The sequence below is a fragment of the Colletotrichum destructivum genome, chromosome 1 (assembly GCF_034447905.1).
Source record: "Colletotrichum destructivum chromosome 1, complete sequence".
Taxonomy (NCBI): Eukaryota; Fungi; Ascomycota; class Sordariomycetes; order Glomerellales; family Glomerellaceae; genus Colletotrichum; species Colletotrichum destructivum.
This window is the reverse complement of record NC_085896.1, coordinates 149,991-173,961: the sequence shown is the minus strand read 5'-3', so window position 1 is coordinate 173,961 and position 23,971 is coordinate 149,991. Positions and strand designations below refer to the sequence as shown.

The following is a 23,971-nucleotide window of genomic DNA, read 5'->3' as shown; positions in this document are numbered from 1 at the left end:
AGAAGCCAATGCAGCCGCACCTACGGTTCATGCTGCAGCCTGTCCGTAAGAAACTTCGGATGACTGGAAGGATGGGATGATGGTTGGCATTGACTCAGCTTGAACGACACCTGGACTTGACTCGACTCGCCTCGCCTCGACTTGTCACGGGCGCTTACCTCGTCGGATCTACATCCAATATCGGCCCCTTTAACGGTTTGTCTGAGAGTGTGGCACGGCCTCGAGCAGCCGAGACCAGGAAAAATTTATGTCAGGACCCAAGTGGTTGAGGGTCAAACCCGGCCAAGAGGACCCTTCTTTTCACTCTTGTCCTCATCCGCCTGTTGTCCTGTCTGCTTTGGGTAATTAGAGCTGACGACGCTTTCTTCTCTGCTTTATGAGAGACCCCTACGCATACAAAACTAGGGCTTCGGCTTTCGAATCTGCTGCTGCCAGCCGGCTAGGCAAATGTTTGGCGGTAGACCCGGAAAGGTTGAGAGTCGTATTTCGCGGTACGTACGTACGTGCGTGCGCGCGCGCGCGTGTGTGTGTGGTGTTGTGGTAGTGGTCAGGTGTTTTGGGTGGGGAGTCGTAGAAGAAGAAAGTCGTGCCGCTGATGCACTATCACACCATCGATGGAAGCGCCATGCTTCAAAGTTGACCCCGCTGCCCCCCGGTCCAACCACCAGTGCCAACTTCAAGCCCCGAGTGTAACTGTATGATGGATGAGGCGGACCACGAGAGTGGGAGGGCTGGGCGGGTAGAAGTGAGGAATCGGCTTGCATGTCGTTACGATGAGAGTATTGCGAATTGTGAGCAAGTGCAGTTGGTGGCGGTAGAGGAGAAAAGAGGTACGAGGGAGGGGGGGTGTAGAGCTGATGGTGCGAGAGTGACTTTGGTTTGGTGTTGGTGGTAAAAACGGGAAACCGCGGGAAAGGACGCACACGCCCCCTCCCTAAGCCGAAGCATTCACCAGCAAAGAGATATGCATATATTCATCTACCCAGACCCCCGGTAGTGCATCGGGCGAGGTGACCGGGGCCATCAGAACAATTCGGCGGCGGAAGCGGCCCCACTCCCCACCTTCAGGGCACCCAGTTAGACTGGTTCTGCGCTAGACACGCGGCATCCTAGTTCCTGCATTAGCTAGGGTCAAGTTTTCCAAGGTGCTGGCTCTTGGCACTTCGGGGGGGGGGTCGATTTTCCAGTGTGAACCTCGATCAGGGGTCGGAAAGTCTATGGTTGCGGAGCAGCATGGGAAAGTCGAAGTCGGGGTAAAAGGTGAAATAAGGTGAGAAACAGCGCTAAGGGAGGGGAGGAAGCATTTCGTCCGATGGACCGGCAGAATGAAGGACTCGGGTTGGACGTCGGCACGCCCGCCCGCCAGGCAATATGCGCAGCAACCAAGCAGCAGCGACCAGGCCAGGCCAGGCCAGAGAGAGCGGTGCCCAAAGACCTTTTTGCCCATTCAGAAGAAGAATGGGGGCGACACGAATGACACAAATCGCTTTCGTGTATGCACTCTACCACACGGGCGAGCCATGCCTTTCAAATCCCCTACCAAATCAAGACCTGACTGGCGACGATCGCTAGGCGGCCATCGGTTGGGTGAGCCACCATCGATTACTCTTCCCCCCCTCTTCCCCCACGGAATGTTGTTGTGCTGCGCTGCTCCTTCCACTGAGTCCTCACCACCACCTCCGTCTGGTCCAGTTGGCACTGACCGCACGCATCGTCATCTCGGGTCTCGGTTTGTCACTTTCCAGCAGAAAAAAAGATCGAATGACAGGTTCCGTGCTAAATCACGCTAGCGGAACGTTTGGTGTCGCCGGACAGTGCCAAAAATAAGACGAGAGTCCTCGCCCGGTTCCGCTGGACTAGCTGCTGCCGCTAAACGACCCGTCAGGCTGGGCGGCACGGCGGTTTTGTCAAAGCCTCTCTACCTCGATTCCTCTGTTTCCCTCTGCGCGTCTGTGTCAGTGTGCTAGTGTGGTGTTTGCGAGGAGCGTACGCGTCAAGCAAAGCGTCTTCGCCCCCCAAGCGGCAATCGACCTCTGACTCGAGGAAATGAGGTTTTGAACTTGAGACTTGGCGATGGTGCTCACCCGTCTTGCGTCCTGTTTTCCCTTTCACACAGGCTATTAGTCTCCCTAGATATGTTGTTTCCCGTTCAAGTAATTACCTCGTCGGTAAGTGGGCGAGAAGCTTCATGACGTTCAAGTTACCTTGCGTCTTTGGTCCGGGTCTCAGCTCCCAAAAGCGGATCAAATCAAGTGGTCAGGCCATGAGCACGCATGAAGAGCCGGTCCCACCACCATTTTTATTTTATTTTATTTTTTTGAAATCCTGCATGTAGCTCATCAACTGAGGCCGGAGCAAAAGCTCGCCATACGGCGTAGTGCAGCAAGCTCGATGTATTCTCCCTCGGCAAGGACAACATTCGCCCCCTCCCCCACCTTGCCCCGGGGGGATGTTCTACTTTTCGTGATGTCGCGTGGTCGGTGTATAATGCTTGCTATCAACCTTCAGCTTTCCAAAGGGCGCCAGTCACGTTGATTGAGTCTCCCTCGATTCTACACACGGCAAGGTCTCATCGGAACTCCTCGTATCCGGAAGGTGGTCAGGAAAGACGAAACCGTTGCATGTAAAGGTTACCCAAGACATGGCCCATTCGGGGAAATAGAGTCGGTCTAGACAAAGCACGAGGCTCCGTGATGAAATTTCGCAAACGCAGCATGTAGGTAAGAGTTGAGACATGTTACATACGCTCTTACTCGATTAGGTGTTATCATTATCCTATTTGCCTCTCCCTCCCGCCTTGGGTTTGTCCTCGGTCCGACCGGCATCCTGCAATATCCAACTGTGTTTCCTCCCTGCGCTTTTGCCACGATGCACCTAGCTCGCGTCTTTCCCCTCATTTTCAGTCCAGCTTTTCTCGGCCGTAGAGATCGTAGGAGTAAGGTGGTAGTAACTGGTAGCTAGGTCGCAATGCATCCTCGCCAACAGCCTTGGCATTGTTGAAAAGCCAGTCGCCTCCGCGATGGGACTGGAGAAGGGTAGTTTCTACCGGTTCCATTGCCCGACTGCCCGAAAAAAACAAACATAATCCAGCCTAGGTGTGCGAATCTTCCCCCTCATGTTCGTTGTCAAGTGCTGCGCGATATATTGCAAAGCAAGGGGATCCTCGCAAGATCGCACCTTCCGCCGACGGCCAGGAGAAGGAGATCCCCCGATGATCGCCCATGTCGTGTGAGCGTGGCGGCGGCCGGTTTCGATGAAGATGCAGGCAATCAATATATGTTGCGCAACAAACAGATCCCGATCAATTGCAGGTCCCGAAAAGCGACTGGCATCCTACTCCGCAGTGCGTTGTAGAGCTTCCGCTGCAGCGTTCTCGTCAGTATTCGCCATTATTGAATATGTCCTGCCTCCGGATGGCAAACATGCTCATGCGCCGAGGAACCGGTCAAGGGGGCGAACAAGAGAAGTGCATCAACTTACCAGTAGCCGTATTGAGAGCAGCACGTCTTCTGGCCGTAATTCTTGCAGGTTGCCTTATATTGGCTACCGCAAAGCCCGTTGGTGGTGTCACTCACGCCCGAAACCTGCGGCGCGCAGGACCCGAAGCCCGATTGGCATGCTGTTCCGCAGTACGTGAGGCTTGAGCCGCTGTGTTAAGGGGTGAAGATCGTCAGCCGTGTCTATCTTATCGTCACGGTCGTTGGAGGGATCTTACCAGAATCCATAGGGTGAGCAGCAGTTGCCAAACTTCGAGTTCAGGCATGTGTAACCATTGGTTCCACCGCAGGTCTGGTCCGGTGATACCTTTGCCGTGGACGCAGGGGCATTGGACGAGGTAGAAGATACCCGAGTCGCGCTGCTGGTGGGAGCTGTGCTTGACTGGACCCGGGTTTGGGTCGACGAGGCGATTGGTGCACTGGACGACGGCACGGAGGTCGTCCCCGTCGTCCTCGTAGTACTAGATGCGACGCTGGCGCTAATGGCACCACCGGCCGGTCGGTACCAGTTCTCCTTGGGATCATTGAGACACTCGCCGACAGACACAAGGCGGTATCCGCGTGCCTTTGCCGTGTCGATCATGAACTGGGTCAGGTTGACAACGGTCTGGTAGTGGACATCATGGGACAGTTCAATGTAGCTATTAGCGGCCGCGTTTGTCGAGATTCCACCCGAGAAGCGGTCTTTGGCGGTCTGGATCGTCTCGGGAGTATCATACATGTAGTCCTTGGTGTCGATATTGACGTTGATGATGTGATAACCGAGTGTCCTGAGCATGTTCTGGCAGCCAGAGGCGGCGTTGCATTCGAGGTAGGGCGGACGCATGTAGGTGGGAATCCAGCCAAAGAGGTTCCGGAACGACATCTCGTTGTAGATAATCTCGGTCCTTTGGATGGTGCTGTTAACCAGATTCAAGTTTCGGTGGGTCCAGGTATGGCTGGCGATCTGGTGGCCAGCAGCATGCATCCGACGCATGATGGCCGGCCATGCCGTATTCGCGTTGTCCATCCCCTTCTTACCCTTGTTGTTACCGGCCACGAAGAAGGTGGCCGTGACGTTCTGGGCCTCAAGGATATCAAGCAACTGCGACGTGTAGATGTACGGACCATCGTCATAGGTCAATGCCAAGGTTCCTGGGACGGCACAGGTGGTGATGATCGAGCCTAGGGGAGAGACGCAGGTTAGGCCCGTTCCGCGATGCATAATGTACCTAGATGAACATACCATAAGGCACAGAACCCACAAGGGGACGGGCGATACTCTCCGTGCTAGCCCCCGGTGGCGGAAAGCTGGTAAAATTCCCTTTTTTAGCAAACTTGCGGCATATACAGGCCCGGACATGAGGGCCGAGAGTGAGTTTCAGTCCAACTTACAAGGTATCGCAAGAGTCGCTGTATGCGAGCTGGCACTGGGAACCGCCGCAGAAATCTGCCGTCGTCCCACACCATCCGGCTTCTGAGCAACACTGTCCCGGCGCGCAGGAGCCGACTCCGGGCCCGCATTCGGCTCGCTTCGCCAGAGGAGCGTGAATAGTGGCGGCGATGGCAGCCCCCGAGAGGAAGATTGGCAATAATGCATGCATGGCTAGAGAATGCGAGTCAAACCGGGATATCGAGGAGTATGTGATTCTGGTGGATCGACGCTGCGGGCGAGGTGAGGGATAGGTTCTGATTTCTGGCCAAACCCGGCGAGAAGCGGTATTTACAAGAGATATTCGAGTATAGAGGCTGGTCTTTTCGGCCACACGCTACGGCAACAGGAATTGCTATTCCAGTCCTGCCAAGAGCGCCTGATATGAGTCCAGTCACTTCAGAAGGAACGAGAAATGAAAACGAGAGACAGAGCTGGCTGGCTGGAGAGTTGCGTGACTTGGCAGCTGGGTTCAATGGCAGACTTAGTGCATATAACAGCCAACCTTTGATCCAAAGGTGGACGGCGTCGGACGGGAAAAACGGCACTTGCAAAGGTAGGCTTACGCCTCCAAGCCATTCGATACGAGCCAGCGCCCCGTTGGATCGTGGACTAAGACTCCAGTGTCCAGCATGGCAACGTGTCGTCCATTTCTCTGGATCCATGCCTTCGGAGCCGACATTGGAACCCTGGCATGACTACATGACAAGGAACCGACGAACCAGGGGCTCGAATAACACTATACGAGTTGCTTTACAGCACTGATATGGCCGGGTCAGACACGAAAACCTCTGAGAGCGCGGGCGGATTGGGGAGAGATGGAGATAAGCCATAGAGGATTCTCTTCCCCATCACGGCCCCTCTTTGTCTAGCTTGAGACGGGGATCGACTGATATTGTTCGTGTACGAGTCCGTCCAACAGCAGATCGTGGTCAAGATGTGCGTTGGCAGGCTAACAAACGGTGAAAAGGAACGAAAGCATCATATGTCAATATAGGATGGGCTGAGTGAGACCAGGCATAATTAGCCCTTGCAGTTATGCAGAAGCTGAGCAATATTGCAGAGTCTCCAGCCATCTAGACCGAGGATTCATTGCAAGCGCCCTGATGATTGATTGATGATGTGCTTTGTGAGAAAGACAAGGGGGGCTAGTGGATGATCAGAAGTAAGGAGCTAGGATGTGACTAGGAGCAGACCAGGGGGGCATGACGAAGAGGTTGCCTCGAGCCCTAGGCTGCAGATCCTTGTCAGTTCATCCATTCAATTATCCGAGCGCTCTAGGACAGGCCAGGCGGGAAAGGCGGGGTTGCGGTTGGTGTGCGGAGGAGGTACGTGCGGTGCTGGGGTGTCATGTCCCCTCGTCCCTTCGTCCCCTCGTCTGTTCATGATGCACGAGGTACTTTGACTGAAAATTTTCCTGTCCTGCACCGAGTTTCGGGGGACGAGACTGTACCTGTTTCGGGGTCCAAATCATCGAAGTTGATTTTGGAGGCTGGGATCCGTTGTCTTGCCATCTGTCGTATTGGTTTCTTGGAAACCCTCCACCCCCCTGTCAATCAAGGGAGACGAAGCTGATGACCCGAATCGAGCAGTGTTTGTGTTTCCGCCGAGTCCAGCAAGAGGTCGTGGAGTTCGTTTTCCAGATGTCAAATACCACATTAAAGTTGCTGGCCTCCGACAAAACACCGTCCAGTTCCGATTTTAGAATTCCGTCTTGAAACTGGTACCCGTTTGGCGGCTTGACTTGCGTTCTACCTCGAGTGCGACAATGGCTTTCTCTCGGTCTCGTCTCCCCACCAGCGCCATGCTCGTGTTGATCGACAACCTTCTTTTCGACTTCCGTTGTCATCCCCAGGCAGTCGCGGGACCTTTGATGCTTGGCCCACGAAACAAAACAAGAAAAGGCTCCATTCTCTCTGGCGCTGTCAGCATCCATCCTCCACTCCTCTCCACACGCCAACCTCTTTGGTAGGCGAGGTGGACTGACTATGTTTTTCGTCCCCGTCTGGACCAAAAGTGTTGGAACACTGATGTCATCCTGGATTGGACAGGACTCTGAAATCGAAATGGTCGAGTAGAAGCTGCAGAAGCCACCGAGGTCTCGATCTCCGTGCTCGTATAACCCAGTCCCCGAAGAAGGACAAGTCACCAGACTGGAGCGGTGCGATGATTGTTCGAACCAATAACAACCCCAGCCCCGTACAAAAGTTGAGATGCACCTCGTCTTCTTTGCATTGCTGGCACAACTTGGCGCCAACTTGGCAGGGCTGCGGCTCCAACATCCGTCCGTCCTGGCTGTCCAGCGGTGCCTCTTCGGTTCTAAAATTGTAATGCATCTTGCATATACTGTGCAGATGGCACCAGTGCAGAGGCCTTTACCATCTGGTCTTTTGGTTCGCCAGCTAGCAGTGAGGACACATAGTCCCACCAATCATGACAATGTCGAGGCTAGACACGCTGAGCGTGATGGCAAATCCCATCCTCAGAGCAATCAAAGACGCCTTCAGGCCGCAGGCGACGGCGTCGGACTCGCGCACGCGCTGGTTCGGGTTTCTGCCGTCCGAGACAGGCCAGCAATTGTTGCAACTTTGCAACGGGGCAACGGATATTAACAATCGTCGTGGTTTCCGTCGGCTGGTTGTCCTAGGTAGGAATCGGGTTTCCCTGTATCCGAGTTGTTTTCTAGAGAAAGACCGTCGTCATTGACACCAGCTGAGTAGGCAGGGTCCGCAAGGATACTATTCGGGTCGATGCGGCGGTCCCGCCTCGCCAGTCAGGACTTGTCCTCGTCTTATTCTGGACCGAGATCTACCAGTTCGGGCCAAGTGTTGGCTCCAAGCGGCGGGAACGGAAGGCAAATCAGCATGTGTGAAGCCCAGGCTTGCCCGTTCGACAGAGAGAGGGAGAGGGAGAGAGAGGCTGGTGTGGCTTGCGAGAGCCGAAGATGTGCTGAAAGCAAGGCCGCGTATGCATAACACGAGGTTTTTCCCCTGTGGCGCCGCGCCGGTCCCGAGTAGATGACGACGAGGCAAATGCGAGATCTTGGCGTGGATGTTTCCTTCTTTCGTCCTCCTGAACGAGCTTTAGAGAGGACGAAAAGGGCGGAAAGAGGCGTCCAAGAGAAACAATCGGCTATTGGTGTAGCCTCCCCACCACGTGTATGCCGTCCTGTGCAAGGGGTGGTTTGTGGCGCAGGAGCTTGGATCGGGATGGGGGGGAAACGGTTGACGGGATCGTGGAGAACGGACCGGAATGCCATTGATGATCACGCACTCCCCCCCCTTTTTGGAGCTGCCGGTGGGGTGGGGTGCGCGTCGAGATGGACTCGCGAAAGAAAATGAAAGGAGGGAGGGGGGCGTGAAATACTGACTGAGCAGACGAAGAGACAATGGGTGAGGAAGAAGGTGTGAAATAAGGTAGAGACAGTAACGCGAATAAGGGAAGCAAGCCCCGCATCCATGCAATACTACATAGCACTCCGCAGAATGCAATAAAACAGCCAACCCACCGCTTGGACTGAGACTTGCATCCAGCGGGGGCGGGTCCCACATTTGGGTGTGTTGCATAATGCATAGCATATGCATATGCAGTCAAGATATATCCCTGGGAAGCTGACCAAAACATACAGGTACCTACTTACCTTACCTTACCTTACCTTAGGCCTTGGGTACTACCCATCCACCTAAGTATTTTGGCGTCTTTCTTCCCGCCAATCATCCCATCCACGTCGGGATTTGGTTTTTTTTCTTCCTTTGGTTTCTTCTTGTGCTGCGCATCGACACATAACGTCGTCTCATTTCCATTTCGACTGAGCTCGAGCAGCCAAGACAATAGCTCCCGTCGTTCTCGAAATGCTGCATACGGGCCTGACGGAATACGGACTGGACGCCGCAAGGAGCTCTCCGTGCTCTGCACTGCAAGCAAGGCCCATCCCGGTTTTGTCTCTCCGCTCTCTTTCTCTCTCTCTACTCCTCTCATGCTTCTCTTCGGCATCGTTCCAGCTACCATACGCCCCCCCTTTTCTTGGTGGCCACCCTCTCTGCTCGCTTTGACGGGCCCCTGCCGATATCCTCGCAAGCTTTCCATCGAAGAAAACTTCCAAGCCTTCCCCCCAAGACCTCGTCAGGGAGGGAAAGTCCCTTTCATGAACGGGACGGATGGGGCCAGAGGTGATCGTCGGACCCAAGGCCGGTGGCCAAGCAAAGTACCTCCTCTCAACCACGGCTCTTGAGGGTAACCCTAGGGTAACTTCCGGCCTTCTTCGATTCATCTCGATCCAGCAGTCCCCTGACAATCTGCTTACCGATGTCGAAAATATGGCTGGCCATGCATTCGGAGGACTGTCATCCTCTACTCCGCGACCCCCCTTGATTCTCAGGCTTGTCTTCCTTCGAAAAGTCCTCAGCAACAAGCGTGTTGACCGGGGGGAGGGGAAGGCGTTCTGCATGACATCAGGCTTCCGAGGAGACCTTGGCGAGAGAGTGCGATGAACAGACAGGGGAGATGAGTGTCTTTGCCTACTTCATGCATCCGGGCTTGCCATCTTGGCGATATCACGGCTGGATAATGTTGCTGATGATGAGTGACGGGATACTTCTTGAGAGGAGGGGGGGCTCGGTATGTCGCTGGTGTCTGAACGCCCCCGACCGGCGCAAAGAATTCTGCCATTGTCGTCGTGCTAATGCCATATCGCGCTATTGTTTTTCTTCCATCCCGTGCAGCGTCGTCTTGCCGAAGCACGCCTGTGAGTATGGTTGCGCTTTGGGGGGTGGAACCGTCAGCCACTTTCAGGGCCGCTTGCCATGAACTGCTGATGGTCGCCTGTTTGAATCCCTCCAAGCCTTGTCTGCGCGGGAGCTAGCCCGGACCTGAAACTATCATCTCAGTCTCTCTCGCTCTCTCTCTCTCTCTTTCCCCTCCCTACCCTTCCCCTTCCCGGTTGGACTTTGATCTGTCCACGGCCCCGTCGGCTGGCTCGTTAGGGGCCGAGGGGGAGGAGCCTCACCTCACCACTGATACCATGGCGTTCACGCCGTGCTGCAAACGTGGATCCCGATTAGGCCCGGCGGCAAACCCAGCCAGCTTGATGCCATGTCTCAACCTTTTCTTCCCGCTGGTGTTGCCGTGAAGACGTTGCCGCAACTGTTTGGGTCTGGGCGACCTCGAGTAGCTGACGCCAGGGGGGGGCACCAACATGAGTGGGTTGTCTCCTTCTCGTCTTCCTTCCTCCTCGTGCCTGTACATCATGTCAGTGCCTCAGTTGGCAAGTCTTTTAAACTCCCGTCTCCGTTCTCTCCAGCAAGCCTTTTTTTCGTTCCTTCCCGTGCGCCCCTCTCTCTCCTCTTTGCGTCTTTTCTCAAGGAGCCAGCCGCTTGGCAGTGTTGTTGATCCTCTTCGACAGGAAGATATCAAGAGATATCCTCCTTCATCTCCATAGCCCGTCTCCGCCTCTCAATCTCTTTCTCTTTCGACAACTTTCCCACCGTTCGTTTTACACCCTCGCTTCGTCATCGCAATGGACACCCAGATGCTCACTCCCGACACTCCGGGGTGGTCTCCTTCATGCCGCAGTACCTTCCCCTTCGAGTCTCCCGAGGGCCCCAAGTCAGAGACTTGGGACTTCTCCCACGATGGATACTATCCCATCACCCCTCCCACAGAGGAGTGCGAGTCCGACGAGGAGCTCGCAACCATTGCGAGCTCTGTTGATCTCGAGGCGGAGCTGCTGGTGGCCGTCATCGGCGTTGGATACGTTGGAGAGCACCTCGTGGGCAACTTCGCTCGCAAGTTCAATGTTCTCGGCTTCGATGTCTCGGAGGCGCGCGTGCAGAGCCTCGAGAAGCATTTCGGCCCGGATAGCAAGGCCAAGTTCACCTGCAAGCCCAGCGACATGGCGGCGGCCACCCACTTCCTCATCTCAGTCCCCACGCTCTTGCGCCCAGACCAAACCATCGACTCGTCCTTCCTGAGATCCGCCCTCAAGAACGTCGCCACATACGCCCGTCCCGGCTCAGTCGTCGTCGTCGAATCCTCCGTCGCGGTCGGCATGACCAGGGAGCTTCTCGGGCCCCTGGCGAAGGAGCGTCATTTTTTCGCCGGCATGTCCCCTGAGCGCGTCGACCCTGGCCGCGTCGAGCCTCCTGCCTTCGCCATTCCAAAGATTGTGTCCGGCTTGGACGACATGGTCCCTGGTTCGCTGAACGCCATTGTCCGCCTCTACTCGCAGGTTTTCGACCATGTCGTGCCCGTGTCACGACCCGAGGTCGCCGAGATGACCAAGCTGTACGAGAACTGCCAACGCATGATGTGCATTGCATTCGCAAACGAGATGGCCGATGCTTGTTTGGGACATGGCGTCGACCCATACGAAGTGTCTGGTGCGGCGGCGACCAAGCCGTTCGGATACATGCCGTTCACGCCCAGTCTCGGTGTCGGCGGTCACTGTATCCCTGTCAACCCGTACTACCTTCTGTCCAACAGCCAGTTCCCTCTCCTTCAGCACGCAACGGAGAAGATGCGTGCCCGCCCGGCGGCCATTGCCCAGCGCGCGGTCGAGACGCTGTGTGCCGAGAAGCTGCGGCCCAGTGTCCTCGTCGTCGGCATGGGGTTCAAGAAGGGCCAGTCCCACCTGGCCAACTCGCCCGGTCTCGAGCTCGCAAAGAGTCTCGTGCTGACGGAGAAGGTCGATGTTTGCTGGGCCGATCCCCTCGTCAAACAGGAGGCGGTGCCGCAGATCGCCCGTCTGGATGTCGAGGACTGGAACGTCAAGTCGCTCGAGCAGCGCTTCGACATGATCATCGTTGCGTTCCGGCAAACAGGGTTGGAATTTGACGTCCTGAACCGGCTCGAAGGGACTCGTGTCGAGATGTGGTGCAACTGAAGCTTCGGCCAAGGTTTGCGGCTGCGTTGTGGGCTGACGGGTGGCGCTTTCTTCGGTCGCCGTCGTCGTCCAATCCGACCATTCCCACTGTTTTGTTTTTCATGTTCTTTTCTTTTTCCTCCAATCATTGGATCTTCATTTGCCTAGGTTTCTGGCACACACCACCCACGACTTGTTGTTTGTAGTGGTGTCTATGGGCCACGGAAGCAAACGGCAGGTTTGAAACGCACAGATGACGTGCCCTGCAACACGACGGATGTAATACCTCGGGGCCTCTTTTTTCTTTTTCTTTTTCCTGTTCTTTTCATCGGAAGGTGTCATGGGTTTATTTCGGTAGATAAAACTGTCGAGTTACTGCGTCTCGACGAAGATCGACATGGAGGGAGCAATGACGACCGTCGGCGATAGACGCGAGATACATGTTCCGGAGTTCGCTCCTGTTCCTAATGTTGGTACATCAGTTCAATACCGTGTCCTCCTTCGTGATGAGTCCTTCGAGAACGATGTGTGCCATGTCCTGTGTGCCCTGATGCGATGTGTAGTTGCCGGGAGCGAAGGGGTCGACTGGGATGGGGCGTCGACCTCATAAATCCCGTGACGAACTTTGCCCCAATAGGCCAATCGGTAAAGACGGCACCTGATTCTCAACCTGTCATTCTGTCATCCAGCTAGCCTCCGTCCGCGGATACCATCACATTGTCTGGCCGTGACGTGCTGCCGAGCTGCCCCCATTTGCCGTTTTTGGTCGTACAGTGAGCGTTGCGAAAGGGTTGCCGCGCGATGTCGCCCGCGCTGCACACCAGGCGACCTGGGGCGGTTGATATACTACATGGCCTCCGGAGCTGTGGTTCTAATCAGTTCTGAGATAGGCACGCCGGCGACCATATCGAAGTGCATTATCTATTGACATGCGCGCCAGCGACTAGACCGGGGGGGTCTTGTCCTCTGGTTGGCAGCCTCGACCACATCGAGCCGCCCGCTATCTTGAACCAGGAGATAAGAGGGTTGCTTTTTGGCTTTGTTCGGGGACGGCCCGCCTTGACAGCTCGAACCTCTGGGGGAAGCGATGCAGGACGGGACGAAACGAGAACGAAACGAAAATACAGCCGCAGAAGCTGGGCGAAGAGGGTGTGTAGGAAGCGGTGAGTGAAATACCAGCCGGTGAGGTTAGGCGAGCGCTGCTCCTATGCGGGTTCGGCAAAGGTGCCGTGGTATCCCCCTACCTTTAGTACCTCACATAGCCCCCTCTCGATAGTCCAGAAGTGGTTGATTAAGAGGAGGAAGATCCCCCATCTCTGCATGAGCCGGCGGGAGTCGGCGCCCGGGAGCCTTCGGCGCAGCGTTGTCGCGGACCGCGGACTCCATCTGTTCCATCAATTCGTATCGATCGACGGAAATGATGACTAGACAGACTTTATGATTTTCCGATATCTGACGGGATACAGTCAGGAGGGTCTGGGCATTCGGTCTTCGCGACGAGAAGTCAGCCAACAAGGTCTTTTTGATCTGCCACGGGCCGTCGATCGCCAAACCAGTTGACGGCCACCACCTCGTTGCGGTCCCCAAGATAGACACCAGGTGATAGGGTTCTTGATTTCGAGTAATGGCGCAGCGCTTCGTTTCAGTGTCTGCCGACGCCACATTTCTAGCAGCCACGAACGGCGAAAGTTGTAGATTGATGACGCAAGAATTGGACATGCCAGGCTCTTGGTTTTCTGAGGGCGCGCAAGCCGTCCGTTCGCAAGGTCTGTAGGGAAGCTGTTCTCGTCTGCGTCGCTGGGCTGGACGGACTGCTTCGATTCGGATGGCTGACCGATGTCAAATCGGATGGTTCTGGAGGCAGTGCTGGTAACGATGCATGAACCGTTTGAGGATGCTGGGATTGCAGGCTGTGATAGATATCAATGTTTGACATCAATGCTTGTTAGCTGCCACGGGAAGGAGTATTTCTAGACACCCATAACTTCTGACGATATCTTGCGTCTCTACTCAGACCTTTTGTATCTTCAGCTCGCGAACATGGCCGGCCACTCCTGCCTCTCTTACTCAACGCTTCCTTCCCCAGCTCTACCTCATCCTGCTCATCATCCAACTTTTATTCAGCCAAGTGTTCTTCGCCCATTTCAGATGGGGTGCTCGAGACGCTTGTCGAAATCTTCAGTTGAAAATCATCATGCGTTCGAAAGACACAACGAGACAGACGGGACTATGTCATACAAGAGTCCGGAATCTCGTCTCTTGACATGGGAGAATACCAGGGATCGAACTACAACTTCTTGAGACATCACACAAATCACAAAACAAAACAAAATGAAAGGCCAGATAGGGTTCGAGGAATGTTGATGAACTAGGAGAGCAAACCGCTCGAGAGGGTCCGGACCACCGCCTTTCCCCAAGAGCCTAGACCTATATCCCTCCCATCCCACGACTGTGAAGATTTCGTCCCTTGCCGGACCGTGCTGCCATCTCTCCATTCACCCCGCCTCTCGCCCTCCCCTTAGCTGCCTATCGATGTCGGCGGGAAAGAGTTGGTGCTGGGTTCGCTCACTGGACAGCGATGAGGGTGCCGGCGATCCCACCACCAGACGAGCCGCCCTTGCCGCCGAGATCCTCATCGTCCGACTCGGGGTTGCGACGAGGCTGCTCCTTCGTCGGCTTTCCGTAGTGGAACCGGTGGCCGGGCAAGGCCTTGCTTCGCCACTCTTTTACCTTTTTAGCCATGAACTTCTTGCGCAAGCGCTTGTCCTTGGTGGTGCGAGTCTCAGACGCGGCTCGGCAGTCGTGGCAGCTACGGCACGTGACACGGCCGTTCCTGTCCGTGAAGTTGATCTCGGGCTTGCACCGCTTGTGGCGGATGCAAAAGCACCACGTGGCGTAGATGGGGTTGTGAGCGACCGCCTTGCAGCGGCGGATGGCGTCGCCGGTGTACTCCTGGCCGTCGCTCGCGTAGGCGATGCGAGTACAGCCGTGGTGCGGGTCGATCTCTCTGCCACGGCCGTTGTAGGCAATTGGATTACCATTAGCGTCGATTGTACTGACGTACGAATCGGTATCGCTGTCGTGATAATCCTCCTCCTCCTCCTCCTCCTCCTCCTCATTGCCGGGATTCTCTTTGCCGCCGACAGAATCGTTGTCGTCCTCGTCGTCACTGACGAAAAGACCGGGCTCCTTCTCCTCGGTTTTCTTGCCCTATATATCATCAGTTACTGTAAGTTCCTACGGTCGTCTTGTAAAGGGACATCGGACGAGAGGAAGGATAAGGCACTGTAGTTATAGAGGGGGGGGGGGGGGGGGTGCATATCGAAGGGAAGACATAGGATAAGGACACAAGGGCTGAGTCCCCTCCAAGGAAGATATAAGAGAAAGGAAGAGAAAGGAAGAGAAAGGGAACCTACGGCCATGATGGATGATGCTGTTCTGTGTCTTTTGAGCAGTCTTATTGGCCTTGATTTGTGTTTTGTGATCTCTTCCTTTCGACCTGGGCTAAAAGAAGATTTTCTTCGGTTCTGTCGAAGCCTGGGGGAAAGAAAGAAAGAGAAAACTCCAGGCGAGTCCAATGGAAGAATATTTGTTGTCTGTGTTCCTTTCCAAAGAAGCCCTTGTCGACGACTAATCGACCATTAGGGCTTGGTCCCAGGCTCACGGAGCCTGACGATACCCTTATGTGAGACCACTTGACGCCCTCACCAGGCTTGCTGGAATAGAGGAGCCAGAAATGTGAAAGACTTTCATCGCAGCAACTGGACGAATGGCTTTTGTCGCGTAATATAAGCTGAGATATCATCACAGCAACCAGATGAAGAGCTTTCATCGCAGTAACTGGACCATTAAAAGGCTTTAGTTGCAGCAACAAGGGAGCTGGTAGTGATGGGACAAGTATGGTAAACACCTCTGGAGACAAAACCTGTGGACATGTTTGGGGATGACGTGGGGGATATAGGGAAAGGGGTATTGGAGTAAGGGTAAAGGAACTTTCACCACTAGTTTGATACATTCAAGTTCGGACACCCATTAGATGACCTCAAAATGGTAAGTGGGAGGCTTTTTGGGCATGATATTATAATGAGTTACTTGGCCAGACAGTCATCCAAGGGGGAAAAGATTGATGAATGACCTGGCCTCCCTCTGAGGCAGTTCTCATCCCCAACGAGACGACCTTGATATGGGTTCAAGTCATCATGATGGCGATGGGACAAATCGCACGATCCCGGCGTCGACAACGAGGATACAAGTTAAGTACCGTATATTAAGCAATTTGCGTAACCAAAGGGTATTCGGCAACGGGTCCCTGCTCTAAGATGTACATCTGGTCTGGAACACATCGCGCTCAGAAAAAAACGACAACGACACAGTTTCGTACAAGATTAGGACTGCCGCCGACTAGTCAGTCCAACAGAGCTGATTGAATCGTCTGACGGATGTAGAGTAAAGACCGGAACGCCTGAAATGGAGATGACGCTGATATGCAATGTGTCGGTGTGTGGTAAAGGGTACGGGAGATAGCGGAGGGATTAGTCGCCGAGGGGCATGCCCTCAAGCTCGTCAAGGAGACGGCGCCAATTGTCGGCCAACATCTCGGAGTACTTGACGCGCTCCTGAGCCCAGTCCTGGTTCCAGCGCGAGACGTGGAATTGCGTATGCTGGAAGTAGATGAGCTCGTCGCGGATGCATTCCTTGACGAAGATGGATCGGTTGTGCTGGTTGACGATGGACTCTTTATCCTGCAAACGAGTGTTAGTGTGTCGTTGGGTGAACGTGGAAGTGGAGCATGGGAAGACATCAACATACCTTGATAATCGCGTCAACCACCTTCTCAATCTCGCCTGGCTTGACCATGCCCTCAGGCTTGCTACGGAGGTTCGCCAGCTTGGTCTCATTGGTCTGGATCCTCCGCTCGAGGTAGGGAATGTTGTCCTTGTCAAGACGTTCCCTGCGATCAAACAAGTCGCGGATACTGACGAGAGCATCACGCTGGCGCTTGAGATCCTCCAGCACTCCCTCGTCCCACGCCTTGCTTTCGTCTTCCAACAGGGTCTGGCACGTTCTCAGGTGCCTGCTCATGGATGTCAGACCGTCGTTGAGCAGAGGCACTTCGTTGGTGTCGCTCGCGTAGGTATCGGCGCTCGTTTCCGTCAACGAAGTAAGGGACATGGCAATGCGGGCATGATCGGCAGCAACACCCTCGCTACGCTTCACCAAACGGTCCATGACGTTGCAAATGTTAATGTACAGCTCCGCCGACCGCCGAATACCGGACCGTGTCTTGTCGAAGAGGGCCTCAAGGGTAGGGGGCAACGAGTCCTCCAGCCCAGGTGGCAAGACACGTCCCTGAAACTCGTCTTGGACGGAAATGGTGGCCTGCTTGCGCCATACGGCCAGTTCCTGATACTGATAATTAGCGAGATTCGTCACGTCGGCGAGAGGTGGCTTACAGTTGGCACGGTAAGGAACATGATGATGAGCTGTTCCTGGCCAAGAATGGGATGGCGAACGAGGGCGTTTAGGAATCTGGCCAGGCCTCTGCGGCGCTTCTCGATGAAGGCGCCATCGTTGGAGAAATGGTTACCGTTGACTTCTGCCGTTAGCGAAAGTGGTGAAATGCGGCGCGCCAAACTCACCAGCGACGCGCTTGGGCGGCAACAGAGGCAGCGCCCTGAAAGGATAGCGCTTGTGCAGACAATCCAAAAGCCATACGAAGTCGCTGTACCGTCTGATGACCTTGCTGCCCCGTCGAATACTCGAAACCTCGTAGTTGTGGTGCTGGAACATGAAAAGGCCCTCCTTCTCAGGCAACAGAGTGACGACAATGTTCTCCTCCACGGGGCCTCCTGATCGGCCGCTGACGGCAGACCGCAGAGGCGGCACGGCTGCGGAGTTTCCGGTCGCGTCGCGTCCGCCACCCGCGCTGCCGAAGGGGCTTGTGACCTGATTGGGGACGGGTTCGTTGAATCCGCCGCCCTGGGTGCTGCCGTCGAAGTAGCCGCCCCAGCCGCCGCCCGGCGACGTGCCACTGATCACAGCATGGCGCCCAGAACCCGTCTCGGAGCCAGCGGTGGCAGTTGTGTAAGAAGACATGGTCCGACCGGCGATGGCTGTGCCTGGTGACGTGCTGTAATCGCCATTGCCATTGCCGTTCCCGTTGCCGTTCCCGTTGCCGTTGCTATTGCCGTTACCATTGGCGTTTAGCGCAGGGTGCTGTGGACTGGCGCCATTGGTCCTGCTGGGAGAGGCGGCGATGGCGTGGGCATGACCCTTGTGTACGTCGGGTGAGTTCCACGGGTCTTCGGGTTCGGGAAAGTCCATTGGGGGTCGGCGCAGGCTGCTTGGCTGAGGCGGCGGTGGCGGCGATGCAGATTCTTGGACGGGGGTTGCGGGAGCTTGGGGAGGGTTGACAGCAAGCTCGGAGACGGGAGGCATCACGGGAGCAGCAGTCAGGCCGGCGAGCTTGGGGAGTGGGAGATCTGGATTGGTGCATTGGCAATTAGCAAGGAACCCCACACAGATTGCGGCGCACTGATAAGTAAGTACAAGCTAGGTAAGGTATGATAGCTCGGCGGACAGGGTGCCGAGGTCATGACATAAGGCACGGCAAAAGCACACGGGAGGGTGGCTGGGGATGATGAAGCAGACGAGAAGGCTGGAAAGGAACGAGGGAAATGGACTCACTCCTGCGTCGTTCGTCGACGGTGTCGAGGCTGATGGTCTCGCCCTCCTGGGCAAGGGCAACGAGGGCGAGGAGGACGTTAAACTCGCCGCGAGCGACGGCGATATCGCCACCTGCAGCGGGCACAACCATGGACATGATCTGCGCCTGGTGGTCCGCTCCCAGGCGCGCGGCTGCAAATAGCTTGGCCACACCGCCGGCCGTGACACGCCCTCCAGCTCCATCGTCGCGCACGACGGTGTCAAAGGTCTCGATGTAGGCGCCGGGCACGTCGGAGGCGGACAGCAGGTTGCGGACGACGTCGGCGCGAGACTGCTTCTTCCTCGGGGTAGGCATGTCCCAGGGCGAGGACTCGGCTCCGGCGAAGTCGTCGTCGGTGAATAGCGAGTTGGAAGCGGACTTGGACATGGGCTCTTCGTCGAATAGAGATCGCGAGGGCGCAGCAGAGGTGTTGGACGGAGAATCCGCCGGTGGCGACGAGCCGAAGAGGGACATTGTATGGCGATTATGTATCAGCCACCGATTGGAAGCTCAAGCGTCGTCAGGGTGGTACTGGATCTGGCTGGTGGTACAGCAGAGAGTAGGTATGGTACGGTACGGTATGGTACTCGCTCTACTTGCTCGTAGCTATGTGACCCGTCGGCCGATTGGGATTCCGTCCAATGGCAATTGGATGAGCTGCTGCTGTTGCTGCCTGGGGTACGAGACGGAGGAGTAGAGAGACAGGTAGAGGGCGAGAGGGCGAGCGAGTTGCAGGAGAAAACAGGCCTCGTAATTGATGCGTAATCGGGGATTGGGAGGGTTGCGGGCGGCTGGAGTGAGTGACGAGACAAGATAAGAGAAGGTCGGGCTGTAGTAAGCTTGCCGCGTACTAACAGACGACGCCCGACGCGCAAGTATTGCAGTAACAGACAAACAAAGACGTTGCGCAGAGCCGAGCAGGGAGAGTGGAGGGGTGAGCTTTGGCAGTTGGTAGAGCTGCGCGCTGCCTTGGTCACAACACCAAATTCAACATCAAAGGATGCACGCGCGCCAAGCGATGGATGATGCGATGCGATGCGACAGGCCACGATGATGCCAATTGATGATCCGTATGGAGGTGATTATGGAGGAAAGCAGACAGTGGTCAGGGAGAAAGCTTGAAACTTTTCTCTCCCACCCCTTCTTCTTTATTGCCCCCTTCCCTTTCCCACTACTAGGCAAACTGAGGCCCGAAAGCTTGAGACATGTTTCGAGAGTCAAGGCGGCGGGCCCTAGAGACAACGGGCCTCAGGGTTCAGGATTCAGGAACCCGACCTTGGACGAGGGATGAGCCTAGAAGCCCGAATCCTGTCATTAGAGCCTGTCTGTGCCTGACACTGACAGATGGCCACGGTCTCTGTCGTCGGGTTGGTACACCTACCTAGTCGAGTCTACAGACTCAACACTGGCTGCCCTGACTAGGACACCACGCTACAGCGGAGCAAAATGGGCCATGTTGCACGTCGGGGAGAAGGGAGAGGGGCGCTGGGCTGCGACCAGGGGGAGCTTTAGGCGCGCCACGCACCTTCGACGCAAGTCATGACTCCATATGGGGGACGTTCCCTGCCCGGTTGAAATGGGTTCAGGTGCTTCTCTGAGTGATTATATAACACACACCACCAGCCACACGCAACTCATAGCGTCTACTTACCCACCACACCCGCCACACGCTTCGACCTTAGCTGAGTGGCTGTGCAGTTTCAGTGTTTCTTCGCGTGGCTCCGCTCGGCTGTGCGTGCGACCGGGGCCGCCAGCTACTGCAGCTCCTGTGAAGCGGCTGGCTCCATTGGAAATTTTGGAGGACCGAACACCGAACCTAGACTCCGCGATCTTGGGCTTGTCACCATCGCCGACGACTACCACTACCGCCACCACATACCGACAGCGACGATGCCTCCACGGCTACTATCCCCATTGCATCTGACGACATGCTGTAGCCGAGCCCTGCGACCCTCGACGAACCCCCCGAGCCTCGTCTCCCTCTTCGCCGGCCTGTCCATCGGCACTACCACGTCCACCAGCTCCATCACCACCACCACCGCCCGTCGCAATGCCTCCATCCTTGCTAGCTTGAGCGACAACAAGGGCGCCTACAATAAGCGCATCCGCGTCGGTCGAGGTGCCTCGGCCGGCAAGGGCAAGACATCCGGAAGAGGTCACAAGGGTCAGGGTCAGCACGGCAAGGTCAAGCCATGGTTCCAGGGTGGTCAGACGCCTTTGATCGTGCAAAGGGGAACCAAGGGCTTCGACAACTTGTAGGCGCTCCTTTCTCCCCTTTTTCTTTCCCTCGTCGTGATGCGCCGAATCACGTCCACACAAACGGGGAACCGCTGCTAATCTCAACCAGGCGCGCCCCCCGCATGTCCAAGCTGAACCTCGACAAGCTCCAGCAATGGATCGACGCCGGCCGTATCGACCCCACGAAGCAGATCACCGTCAAGGAGATCATCGAGTCAGGCCTCATCGGCACTGTCAAGGACGGCATTAAGCTCCTCGGTCGCGGGAAGCAGGACCTGCGCCAACCCATCGACATCATGGTCTCGCGCGCCTCCGCTTCCGCCATCGACGCGGTCGAGGCCAATGGCGGCAAGATCCTCACGAGGTTCTACACCAAGCAGTCCATTAGGCGCATCCTGCGCGGCGAGAGCGAGAATACAGACAAGCCCCTGCCCGTCGGAAAGGAGTACGTCGCCAGCGTCCTTGCCGAGGCGCGCTCAAAGCCCTTCAAATACCGCCTGCCCGACCCTACGAGCCGTGAGGACATCGAGTACTACCGCGACCCCGCCCACCGCGGCTATCTGAGCCACCTTCTCAAGGAGGGCGAGTCGCCCAGTTTGTACTTCAAGGTACCCATCCCGAGGAAGCGCGTCGTGAAGCCCGGCCGGGCGGCCCTCCAGAAGGCGAAGAAGGCCAGCGCCGATGATCTCCTCTGGTAAGCTGAGAATCACCGACGGAGGAGCAGACGACTCAGGGGGTTCTTGAGGCGGCGGTGGGGAAGAGAGACCAAAGAAAAAGTCACGGCAGGCGAAAAGAATGTACTATTACTTCCCGGCGACATGTATGTACAGACATTGTATACTACCCCATGCAAAAAGAACGCTGGGGGCTTTTCTCACTCGTCGGTTTCCGTCTGATATTGACAGAGGTCCCTCGCCTCGGAACTCGGGCATGATTTCATTTGGAAAGAGAATTGCCCGGGGGAGACGGGAGAAAGAGTTTAGCTTAACTTTCTTCCTCGTCATTAAAATGTTTTGAGAACCGCCCCCTCCCCCTTCTCTCTCTTTTCCTCCCCCACACATGCCACGGCGCGCACGGGTAGATCTGGCACGAGTGCGTGAAATCAGTTGACTTCGGAGGGAGCGCGTGGGGAGTTATAGGCGTATCCGTATCTCGGACTTGCGTTGGCGTCTCCGGTCCTCGGATGGCCCAGCTCCCATGCAAAAAGCATGAAGAGGAGCGTTTGGCGTTTCTTCACACATCCCTGCCACGGGAGCCCGTTCGAAGACATCATGAGCTGGATGACGTCTGGTCCGTCCATTCACATGTGTGCTTCACGTGTCATTGGGGGAGGGGATAAATAGGAAGTGGTGGGCATGTTTGGGGATGTTGGTGGTCTCCTCCCTCTTGCCATCAGTACTCAACCTCAACCACTACTCATCCCTATTCAATATGGATTCACCCGGATTCCTCCCAGCAGTTGGACTCCTCGCCCTCCTTGCCGTCGCCTACAATCTCTCCTGGCCATTCTTCCCCTTCGTCCGCAAATCCGCACTCGACCGCTACCGCAGAACCGTCAATGGAAGGCCCGCGTGGGCCCTCGTCACCGGCGCGAGCGACGGCATCGGCAAGGGCCTCGCTGACGAGCTCGCCCGCCGCGGCTTCAACGTCGTCATCCACGGCCGCAACGATGTCAAGCTCGAGGGTGTCAGGCACGACCTCGCCGCGCGGCACCCGGGCCGGGAGTTCCGGATCATGGTCGGCGATGCCGTGGCCCTAGGCGCTGGGGCGGCGCCATGGGACGTCATGCTGGCGCCGCTCGAAAACCTCAACCTGAGGGTGCTCGTGAACAACGTCGGCGGCGTGCCGATGGTGCCCGTCATGCGGCGGCTGGACGAGTCCACGGTGGGCGAGATCGCGGACAACGTGCACATGAACGCCCTCTTTCCGACGCTGCTGTCCTCGATTCTCTTGCCGAGGCTCACGGGCCCGGCGGAGCCCGCGCTCGTCGTCAACGTGGGCTCGCTGGCCGACGTGGGGCCGCCGCTGCTCTCGTTCTACGGCGGAAGCAAGGCGTATATGAATGTGCTATCGACGAGCATGGCGGAGGAACTCGCGCTGGACGGCGTAGACGTGGAGGTACTAGGCGTGAGGGTCGGGCCCGTGGCGACAAGGACGGAGCTGATGCAGCCACGGGTGTTTTGGCCTTCGGCTGAGACGATGGCCCAGAGCATCCTGGACCGGGTCGGGTGTGGACGAGCGGTTGTGGTGCCGTACTGGGGGCATGCGGTGCCGATGTTGTTTCTAGACTTGATGCCGACGATGGTGCAGGGCCCGTTGATACGGATGATGATGGGGTGGTTAAGGTATGAAGAGAAGAAGATGCGTAGCAAGGAGAAGTAAAGACAACGGGGGAAAGTCATTGAATGGAGGAGACCAGTCATGCCGGAGAAGTTCTGTCACTAGCATGGACTATCAAGAAACAACCACGTCACAAACACCATACGAGAAATGAGGGACGGTTAACCCAAGTTGGAACACCGCACGTTAATAACGCCAGGGGCGAGAAGACGAAGCAATACGAGACAGACCTGTCCAACAAGGAGAAGCAGGTCATGCAGGAACGTGTATACCTAGACACTTGCGTTAAGGAGAATGCAGTACCACTCACAAAGTGGTTTCACCTCATGTCCTTGAACTCGGTACATGGCTCGGCGTGACCACCCATCTGGTTTGACAGTACGCGGGACAGCAAGGGTAAAGGGAACAAGTGTTGGATGGGTAAGAGGAGAGACGGTCGTAAGTATGTCAGGCATTGCGGCAAGTTGAGGCCAACAAAGCGAAGCGGTGTCTTCCCATGGAAACCACCAAATAAGCCAAGAATTGAGGCTCAAAGATCATCGAGTAAGAGCATTGGAGGCCAATTGATACCGTGCTACTTGATGATAGTAGCTCTGGGGAAAGATGACCTGAACCATGGCACTTCTACCATTGAAGGCTGTGATAGGATGCGGTTCATTCTGAAGTTATCAGACATTACGATGGTCATTTCAAATCGCATTCTGAACAGCGCAACTTGCCTGCACCTATAGAGAGCAAAACATCATCCGGTTCTCGATTACATAGCATTTGTGTGTCGGTTATTGTTTCGCTGAACTGGTTCTTTCTGTCCAGCTGTTTTGCAGGCCCAGCACCGGGATAACGTGAATATGGTTGCGTGGCGGGTCACGCTTGGCATCGAAGATTGACGAACAGGTCTCTTGGAAAGCAAGTCAAAGCAG

The 23,971-nt window shown here is 56.0% G+C and overlaps 7 protein-coding genes across 7 annotated transcripts; 3 read left to right on the top strand and 4 right to left on the bottom strand.

Annotated features, from left to right (window-relative positions):
* Positions 1-2,730: 2,730 nt before the first annotated feature.
* Positions 2,731-13,729, bottom strand: CDEST_00055 (Putative chitin-binding, type 1, NodB domain, glycoside hydrolase/deacetylase, beta/alpha-barrel). The gene is made up of 6 exons (XM_062916214.1): positions 6,896-13,729; positions 4,872-6,824; positions 4,723-4,787; positions 3,716-4,661; positions 3,481-3,648; positions 2,731-3,362 (listed from the first exon to the last, which is right to left on the bottom strand). Exons 2-6 carry the CDS (start codon positions 5,078-5,080, stop codon positions 3,302-3,304), a joined length of 1,449 nt encoding a protein of 482 aa, XP_062772265.1. The 5' UTR covers positions 5,081-6,824; positions 6,896-13,729; the 3' UTR covers positions 2,731-3,301.
* On the bottom strand, positions 6,460-8,183 carry CDEST_00057 (uncharacterized protein). The gene has a single exon (XM_062916216.1). It carries the CDS (start codon positions 8,165-8,167, stop codon positions 7,700-7,702), a length of 468 nt encoding a protein of 155 aa, XP_062772267.1. The 5' UTR covers positions 8,168-8,183; the 3' UTR covers positions 6,460-7,699.
* CDEST_00056 (Putative UDP-glucose/GDP-mannose dehydrogenase, NAD(P)-binding domain superfamily) lies at positions 10,424-11,788 on the top strand (the record flags this gene model as incomplete). Its single annotated transcript, XM_062916215.1, has 1 exon — positions 10,424-11,788. One exon carries the CDS (start codon positions 10,424-10,426, stop codon positions 11,786-11,788), a length of 1,365 nt encoding a protein of 454 aa, XP_062772266.1.
* A 603-nt stretch (positions 13,730-14,332) lies between the features above and the next one.
* Positions 14,333-15,189, bottom strand: CDEST_00054 (uncharacterized protein; the record flags this gene model as incomplete). Its single annotated transcript, XM_062916213.1, has 2 exons — positions 14,333-14,977; positions 15,184-15,189. The coding sequence occupies 2 exons, from the start codon at positions 15,187-15,189 to the stop codon at positions 14,333-14,335; spliced, it is 651 nt and encodes a 216-aa protein (XP_062772264.1).
* Positions 15,190-15,915: 726 nt separating this feature from the next.
* On the bottom strand, positions 15,916-19,610 carry CDEST_00053 (Putative AH/BAR domain superfamily, sorting nexin-8/Mvp1, PX domain superfamily). The gene is made up of 5 exons (XM_062916212.1): positions 18,455-19,610; positions 17,407-18,249; positions 17,221-17,360; positions 16,577-17,170; positions 15,916-16,509 (listed from the first exon to the last, which is right to left on the bottom strand). The coding sequence occupies exons 1-5, from the start codon at positions 18,945-18,947 to the stop codon at positions 16,300-16,302; spliced, it is 2,280 nt and encodes a 759-aa protein (XP_062772263.1). The 5' UTR covers positions 18,948-19,610; the 3' UTR covers positions 15,916-16,299.
* A 666-nt stretch (positions 19,611-20,276) lies between these two features.
* CDEST_00052 (Putative large ribosomal subunit protein uL15) lies at positions 20,277-21,796 on the top strand. Its single transcript, XM_062916211.1, has 2 exons — positions 20,277-20,728; positions 20,821-21,796. The coding sequence occupies exons 1-2, from the start codon at positions 20,364-20,366 to the stop codon at positions 21,407-21,409; spliced, it is 954 nt and encodes a 317-aa protein (XP_062772262.1). The 5' UTR covers positions 20,277-20,363; the 3' UTR covers positions 21,410-21,796.
* Positions 21,797-22,142: 346 nt separating this feature from the next.
* Positions 22,143-23,093, top strand: CDEST_00051 (Putative short-chain dehydrogenase/reductase SDR, NAD(P)-binding domain superfamily; the record flags this gene model as incomplete). Its single annotated transcript, XM_062916210.1, has 1 exon — positions 22,143-23,093. The coding sequence occupies one exon, from the start codon at positions 22,143-22,145 to the stop codon at positions 23,091-23,093; it is 951 nt and encodes a 316-aa protein (XP_062772261.1).
* Between the last annotated feature and the right edge of the window lie 878 nt (positions 23,094-23,971).

Coding starts and splice junctions, on each gene's coding strand:
- CDEST_00055 (XM_062916214.1), bottom strand. CDS start 5,080: ATGCATGCATTATTGCCAATCTTCCTCTCGGGGGCTGCCATCGCCGCC. Junction 4,788..4,871: donor AGCGACTCTTGCGATACCTT/GTAAGTTGGACT, acceptor GAATTTTACCAG/CTTTCCGCCACCGGGGGCTA. Junction 4,662..4,722: donor TGTGGGTTCTGTGCCTTATG/GTATGTTCATCT, acceptor TCTCTCCCCTAG/GCTCGATCATCACCACCTGT.
- CDEST_00057 (XM_062916216.1), bottom strand. CDS start 8,167: ATGGCATTCCGGTCCGTTCTCCACGATCCCGTCAACCGTTTCCCCCCC.
- CDEST_00053 (XM_062916212.1), bottom strand. CDS start 18,947: ATGTCCCTCTTCGGCTCGTCGCCACCGGCGGATTCTCCGTCCAACACC. Junction 18,250..18,454: donor CGTCGACGAACGACGCAGGA/GTGAGTCCATTT, acceptor GCACCAATCCAG/ATCTCCCACTCCCCAAGCTC. Junction 17,361..17,406: donor GCCGCCCAAGCGCGTCGCTG/GTGAGTTTGGCG, acceptor TAACGGCAGAAG/TCAACGGTAACCATTTCTCC.
- CDEST_00052 (XM_062916211.1), top strand. CDS start 20,364: ATGCCTCCACGGCTACTATCCCCATTGCATCTGACGACATGCTGTAGC. Junction 20,729..20,820: donor ACCAAGGGCTTCGACAACTT/GTAGGCGCTCCT, acceptor AATCTCAACCAG/GCGCGCCCCCCGCATGTCCA.